This window comes from Schistosoma mansoni, chromosome 7 (genome assembly GCF_000237925.1).
Source record: "Schistosoma mansoni strain Puerto Rico chromosome 7, complete genome".
Taxonomy (NCBI): Eukaryota; Metazoa; Platyhelminthes; class Trematoda; order Strigeidida; family Schistosomatidae; genus Schistosoma; species Schistosoma mansoni.
The window spans coordinates 8,206,848-8,215,192 of record NC_031501.1 but is presented as its reverse complement, the minus strand read 5'-3'; the positions used below and the strand labels follow the sequence as shown (position 1 = coordinate 8,215,192).

At 37.0% G+C, this 8,345-nt stretch overlaps 1 protein-coding gene across 1 annotated transcript; it reads right to left on the bottom strand.

Annotated features, from left to right (window-relative positions):
- Window positions 1–5,541: 5,541 nt before the first annotated feature.
- Window positions 5,542–8,111, bottom strand: Smp_121240 (hypothetical protein; the record flags this gene model as incomplete). The annotated part of the gene is made up of 4 exons (XM_018798760.1): window positions 5,542–5,648; window positions 5,757–6,017; window positions 6,307–6,582; window positions 7,943–8,111. The coding sequence occupies 4 exons, from the start codon at window positions 8,109–8,111 to the stop codon at window positions 5,542–5,544; spliced, it is 813 nt and encodes a 270-aa protein (XP_018653670.1).
- Between the last annotated feature and the right edge of the window lie 234 nt (window positions 8,112–8,345).

The window sequence follows — 8,345 nt, the reverse complement described above, 5'->3', positions numbered from 1 at the left end:
CGATACCGGTAGAAAAGAGAAAAGTTTGAAAATAAATATTTCGCTTATTAGTTGAGAATGAGATGTAGAATTCACAAACGTGTGCCCAGCAGAGCACAATGAAAAACGTTACTAGTGAGATCGAGTTCAATATACTATTTCGTTACTTTAGTTCCTATGATCTCACAAGGTGAAAATTATCACTGTACGGTCTTGACTGACTCTAGATATATCTTGTGTTGGGATAACCAGAGTCAGTACAACATTTTTGTGGACCAGTGGCTATTTATTCACGAATGTCTTCAATGATTCACGTCAATCATTATTATGATAATGATGTCATCAGTGTCGATGATCATTAAATGAATCTAGCAGTGACGTCGCAAAACACAACGTGGTGAGATACGACACATTCATATGGAGAAATGTTCAAAACTCAGTCAAGTTATGGTGCGACGCCAGAACCATGAACTCAATTCGAAGTAAATGCTTACTTAGGGATTTGATCCAACTGTCATGGTCAAATCATCTCATCACATCCAAAAACTCAAAATCTTATGCAACGTTGATGTTCACTAGACCAGCTCATCTATTCTAGTTATATTTTATCTCTATGTCAACATTTTTCATCTAATTGGAGCGACCGTTGAACTGTGACCATGCACGATCATGCAGGTAACTGTCAGTGAATGGCTTCGACATCCCTGTAATCGCAGAAACTGTTAGCTTATTTAGGGGCAACATTCTTCAGACCGCATGTCTTAATCACATATTCGTGAATCAGGTGAGAACGTAGACAACCATCTTGATCAATATGACTTTCACATTTGCCGACTGATAAACATGTGCAATTTCATTACATATGCACACAGCTTTCCACTTACGCAACCTTGTTTGCTAGAAAAATCTTGCAATGCAAAAGAAAACGTAATAAAATGTTACCCATCGTCGGTAGAGAGAACCGGTTCCCATGTTTGTTGAATAGGATGAACACTTCTTCAATTCCTTCCTCTGTTTGGAAGTCCTTCACATAATGCTCAACCTTGTCACTCGAGATAGTAAACATTTGCAGTTGTTGTGTTGAATATCCTCTGAATATAATGGTCGAATCAGTTGGTTCACAGGCTGATCTTTCTCTTTTCCACATCAAATGTCGGTACGGACTTGACAGCAACCCAATTTGAACATTCTCGATTCTCGGAACTAGGAATGAATAGAACGAACAATGAGAGCACTAAGTGAATGCACTGTGACATTGTTACAGCTGGTGAACATAGTTATTTGTTGATAAGTCTATCAAACGGAGCAGTACTGTGTCTTTGTCACAACGTATCTAGAGACTGACATTCATCACAAAAAACACAACCAATATTCCATCAAACATGTGATCTTTAAAAATATCATTAGAGAATTCAAACCTCCTTCAACTGTGATGAAGATTGAAAAGATATTGGGAATATGACCGTTTGATAACAGCTAAGAAACAGCTCACCTCTTTTGTATGTTATGTCGTAGGTCTGGAAATGAGAAAAAAAGATGTTTCCGTTGTGGCCCTCAGCGCGATATTTTGAAACTTCGCACGGTTCGCCAATAGCCTCCAATAAACCCATATTGCCCTCGTAAACTTTCGCCGTTACATCAGACCAAAAGTATACATCTTGGACCAAAAAAACATAATTAAAATCTTTGTGTGCCATTGGTTTCCACTCAAAAGCCATGAATGCTGTCTGTTCTTGAATAACGCGGAAAGTATTTGTATTTCTATCATCTGTCCGAAAACGAAAATAATTAGAATTTAGAGTTTTAATATGGTGCAATTCATTTATTAAGTGTGACTGCTAATCCAATATGATGACATTCATGACGCTGAATATCAGACTTCTGTACTCGATAAACTGATAGTCTGCTAACAACAAAGATATTTTACCTCTGTGTAATTATCTGAACAGGCTGATACAAACTCTGTTTTACAAAATGGACCATTTTCATTGGACAACATTGAGATCACTTACTGCAATTTAAGATGCACGTTGGTAATTAAGATTTCGACTATATATATCTGGGAAAACACAAGTAAACACACGTACCGTCCTCAGTGTTGATTGTCGATCGGGTGAAGTATGGTCCTCCTCAATAAGCTACGTTGTACTTTCTTAACAGGCTTGATGTGCGTCGATGTTTCTCAGTGGCTATCGAACACTGGTTCAAGCAGGCAACGAGCAACATACTTATGTGCACTGAAAAATGCATACTGACCAGCATACACATACCATTCTGAACGGATGGTATTACGTAATGCACTTAATTGTGAGAACAAACGTAATGCCTCTATCTCTGCCAACAACTTCACTTGCTCAGGGGTGTATGAAATAGATAAGGGCATCAAGACAGCTAATGCCCCAACTGATTCTTTCGATGTCAAATGTGTCTTTGGAGCGCTCTGTCTTTGCGTATACGAGGACACTTATTATCTTCATTTTCTGAGTGAGCTTGAAAAATTCCAAGGATAAGATACAGCATAATTGGTGGATATACCAACATTTGATGAACTACTATCTAGCTTATACGAAACTATAAAGCTGATGATACTGGAATATCAAGTGCGCTTAGGATAATCCACCAGAAATGCACACATGTGAGTGGTTGTATTGGTTCTGAATAATTAATTGCTTTCTATCTAGTTACCCTTATCACCACTTTTCAGAAAGTGCTTTCATACAACTTCTCCACTCGCCTTCTTGCAGTAGGTGCATCTCTGAATACTATAGATTTCCATATGTAACTCTAAGTAGGAATCTGTGTCGGTTTGCCGTCGATTCATACACTGTTGATATCACTCGAACCGTGTTTTTTTCACTCGGTGATTTAGTCGAGTGATGCCACGAATAATTTACCTCGTGGAGAATTCTTTGTTTTATCAGTGAAATAAATTGCAGTGTGTGCAGTCACAACCAACCTACAGTGATTTCACTGGTCTTCCTTTTCATGAGAACAGCAAAAATGAATTATATCACGAGCAGGGAATGATCGCTCAAGGAATGCGGTAAGTTAGAGAGAATTGAAGCAACTGCTGATACTGAGAACATTATACTTGAATGTCTATTATTAATTATAATAATCACACTCACTTGCAATCATATTTGTTTCCAAATATGCAGGCTCATGCTGTCCATTGACCGTGTGTAGAGATGTGATTACTAGCGAAATTGGTAAAACATGAGGAGAAATATGAACAAGTTGTAGGAGAGAAACAGGCACAGTTTGTGGTTTTTGTAAAACCGTGTATAACATATTCATTCCCCATAACAAGATACATGTGACAAATATTTTTTCTTCTCAACAAAGTTAATTTTACGATAATCCAATATAAACCACGTGAGTTTCTGACGTTGAATTACCTCCTATTCTATGTCATACTAACTAAATTTATCAACGCAATACATTGAATGAAAATGTGAGTGAAGATTGACTGATATTCCTAACTTATTGATCCCAGTGTTGTGACAAATGAAAATTAGTTAGTTTAAAATACTGCTCATCTATAGATGGAGTAGGTGAAGTTTTGAATAGCTCACTAATAAATTATGTTACAATTGAGCTGACGTAATGCAATCGAATCCATCGAAAGACAAAGCTTATCTAGACGAGGAGCGAAGAGGCATTAGAAAAATGTTAGTCAGCGTATTACACAAGGCAAAAATATCTATTTTATTATATTCTTCAGTGATGTGATATTTATCATATTGTCCGTCGTCTGACGACATGGCATGATATCAGGTTTTTGCGAATTAGTCTGTTCACCTCGAGGTGAAATACTTTACTCTTATCTGAACGATTCATTTGTTTACATCATAAGACAATGAAGGAATAATTTCAATTGAATCAAGATAATGGATGAATTCATGAGTGTTTATTTGTGCCAATTTGTATGTGTATATACCCACTCCATGTGAGATTCGGTGAGGAAGAGCTGTAGTCGACTGCTTATGCAAACCGAAGCGAATGAGGAGGCTTTCTCACTACCAGTTATAGTTTGTGAACTCAGTGTTCACATTCATGCATCAAGTACCTTGATAAACAAGAATGTCTGAAATCACAGAACTATACACGTAAGGACAATAATTGATGGATGTTCAAGACATCCTCTTCGAATTCCGTTCTTTGTTACGTTGAATTTAATTTATTTTTCGTACGTATTTATTTCGCTTGTTGTTCTGGTGTGTGATCGATATTTGTTCACAATCGACACTGGTATTTTGTCTGAGAAACATTAAATAAAGATGAATGTCATGGTGATTCGATGAAGTGACTTAATTTGTCAGATGAACATGACGTGAATTTTAGTCTGACAGCAGATGCGGACTATTAAGTACTCAATATTTTGAGATTAGTCAAGAAGCAATTTCAACGTTGACCTCATATATATATACAGAAACGTTTCATGAACTTACATTTGGCTTTTATTCACTACAAAACAACAAAAACAATATCGTGACTGGGTGTCTATGATGTTGAAAATTCGGTTGAAGAAAAGCATGTTGCTCAGAAGACGGAGATTGGTCATTTTCAAATCTTTTCAAATGTTTACCGATGTTCAAACAGTCCAATCGGAAGGAAATCACACCTAATCTCCGTACAACAACACACAACATCTGATTTCGTTATGATTTCACACTACAGAAACGATTCATTGGTCCAAAGAGCACATTACAAATGCAGTGTCACTCTGTATGTAAGTCAGAAGGAACTAGTTATCTCATACTCATCAAACTTCCAGGAACGAGTCAACTCTACAAAATAATTTCTTGTTTTTGAAAATTTAATCCGTAAACTCACATTCACGGCATTTTTCATTTCGATACCGGTAGAAAAGAGAAAAGTTTGAAAATAAATATTTCGCTTATTAGTTGAGAATGAGATGTAGAATTCACAAACGTGTGCCCAGCAGAGCACAATGAAAAACGTTACTAGTGAGATCGAGTTCAATATACTATTTCGTTACTTTAGTTCCTATGATCTCACAAGGTGAAAATTATCACTGTACGGTCTTGACTGACTCTAGATATATCTTGTGTTGGGATAACCAGAGTCAGTACAACATTTTTGTGGACCAGTGGCTATTTATTCACGAATGTCTTCAATGATTCACGTCAATCATTATTATGATAATGATGTCATCAGTGTCGATGATCATTAAATGAATCTAGCAGTGACGTCGCAAAACACAACGTGGTGAGATACGACACATTCATATGGAGAAATGTTCAAAACTCAGTCAAGTTATGGTGCGACGCCAGAACCATGAACTCAATTCGAAGTAAATGCTTACTTAGGGATTTGATCCAACTGTCATGGTCAAATCATCTCATCACATCCAAAAACTCAAAATCTTATGCAACGTTGATGTTCACTAGACCAGCTCATCTATTCTAGTTATATTTTATCTCTATGTCAACATTTTTCATCTAATTGGAGCGACCGTTGAACTGTGACCATGCACGATCATGCAGGTAACTGTCAGTGAATGGCTTCGACATCCCTGTAATCGCAGAAACTGTTAGCTTATTTAGGGGCAACATTCTTCAGACCGCATGTCTTAATCACATATTCGTGAATCAGGTGAGAACGTAGACAACCATCTTGATCAATATGACTTTCACATTTGCCGACTGATAAACATGTGCAATTTCATTACATATGCACACAGCTTTCCACTTACGCAACCTTGTTTGCTAGAAAAATCTTGCAATGCAAAAGAAAACGTAATAAAATGTTACCCATCGTCGGTAGAGAGAACCGGTTCCCATGTTTGTTGAATAGGATGAACACTTCTTCAATTCCTTCCTCTGTTTGGAAGTCCTTCACATAATGCTCAACCTTGTCACTCGAGATAGTAAACATTTGCAGTTGTTGTGTTGAATATCCTCTGAATATAATGGTCGAATCAGTTGGTTCACAGGCTGATCTTTCTCTTTTCCACATCAAATGTCGGTACGGACTTGACAGCAACCCAATTTGAACATTCTCGATTCTCGGAACTAGGAATGAATAGAACAAACAATGAGAGCACTAAGTGAATGCACTGTGACATTGTTACAGCTGGTGAACATAGTTATTTGTTGATAAGTCTATCAAACGGAGCAGTACTGTGTCTTTGTCACAACGTATCTAGAGACTGACATTCATCACAAAAAACACAACCAATATCCCATCAAACATGTGATCTTTAAAAATATCATTAGAGAATTCAAACCTCCTTCAACTGTGATGAAGATTGAAAAGATATTGGGAATATGACCGTTTGATAACAGCTAAGAAACAGCTCACCTCTTTTGTATGTTATGTCGTAGGTCTGGAAATGAGAAAAAAAGATGTTTCCGTTGTGGCCCTCAGCGCGATATTTTGAAACTTCGCACGGTTCGCCAATAGCCTCCAATAAACCCATATTGCCCTCGTAAACTTTCGCCGTTACATCAGACCAAAAGTATACATCTTGGACCAAAAAAACATAATTAAAATCTTTGTGTGCCATTGGTTTCCACTCAAAAGCCATGAATGCTGTCTGTTCTTGAATAACGCGGAAAGTATTTGTATTTCTATCATCTGTCCGAAAACGAAAATAATTAGAATTTAGAGTTTTAATATGGTGCAATTCATTTATTAAGTGTGACTGCTAATCCAATATGATGACATTCATGACGCTGAATATCAGACTTCTGTACTCGATAAACTGATAGTCTGCTAACAACAAAGATATTTTACCTCTGTGTAATTATCTGAACAGGCTGATACAAACTCTGTTTTACAAAATGGACCATTTTCATTGGACAACATTGAGATCACTTACTGCAATTTAAGATGCACGTTGGTAATTAAGATTTCGACTATATATATCTGGGAAAACACAAGTAAACACACGTACCGTCCTCAGTGTTGATTGTCGATCGGGTGAAGTATGGTCCTCCTCAATAAGCTACGTTGTACTTTCTTAACAGGCTTGATGTGCGTCGATGTTTCTCAGTGGCTATCGAACACTGGTTCAAGCAGGCAACGAGCAACATACTTATGTGCACTGAAAAATGCATACTGACCAGCATACACATACCATTCTGAACGGATGGTATTACGTAATGCACTTAATTGTGAGAACAAACGTAATGCCTCTATCTCTGCCAACAACTTCACTTGCTCAGGGGTGTATGAAATAGATAAGGGCATCAAGACAGCTAATGCCCCAACTGATTCTTTCGATGTCAAATGTGTCTTTGGAGCGCTCTGTCTTTGCGTATACGAGGACACTTATTATCTTCATTTTCTGAGTGAGCTTGAAAAATTCCAAGGATAAGATACAGCATAATTGGTGGATATACCAACATTTGATGAACTACTATCTAGCTTATACGAAACTATAAAGCTGATGATACTGGAATATCAAGTGCGCTTAGGATAATCCACCAGAAATGCACACATGTGAGTGGTTGTATTGGTTCTGAATAATTAATTGCTTTCTATCTAGTTACCCTTATCACCACTTTTCAGAAAGTGCTTTCATACAACTTCTCCACTCGCCTTCTTGCAGTAGGTGCATCTCTGAATACTATAGATTTCCATATGTAACTCTAAGTAGGAATCTGTGTCGGTTTGCCGTCGATTCATACACTGTTGATATCACTCGAACCGTGTTTTTTTCACTCGGTGATTTAGTCGAGTGATGCCACGAATAATTTACCTCGTGGAGAATTCTTTGTTTTATCAGTGAAATAAATTGCAGTGTGTGCAGTCACAACCAACCTACAGTGATTTCACTGGTCTTCCTTTTCATGAGAACAGCAAAAATGAATTATATCACGAGCAGGGAATGATCGCTCAAGGAATGCGGTAAGTTAGAGAGAATTGAAGCAACTGCTGATACTGAGAACATTATACTTGAATGTCTATTATTAATTATAATAATCACACTCACTTGCAATCATATTTGTTTCCAAATATGCAGGCTCATGCTGTCCATTGACCGTGTGTAGAGATGTGATTACTAGCGAAATTGGTAAAACATGAGGAGAAATATGAACAAGTTGTAGGAGAGAAACAGGCACAGTTTGTGGTTTTTGTAAAACCGTGTATAACATATTCATTCCCCATAACAAGATACATGTGACAAATATTTTTTCTTCTCAACAAAGTTAATTTTACGATAATCCAATATAAACCACGTGAGTTTCTGACGTTGAATTACCTCCTATTCTATGTCATACTAACTAAATTTATCAACGCAATACATTGAATGAAAATGTGAGTGAAGATTGACTGATATTCCTAACTTATTGATCCCAGTGTTGTGACAAATGAAAATTAGTTAGTTTAAAATA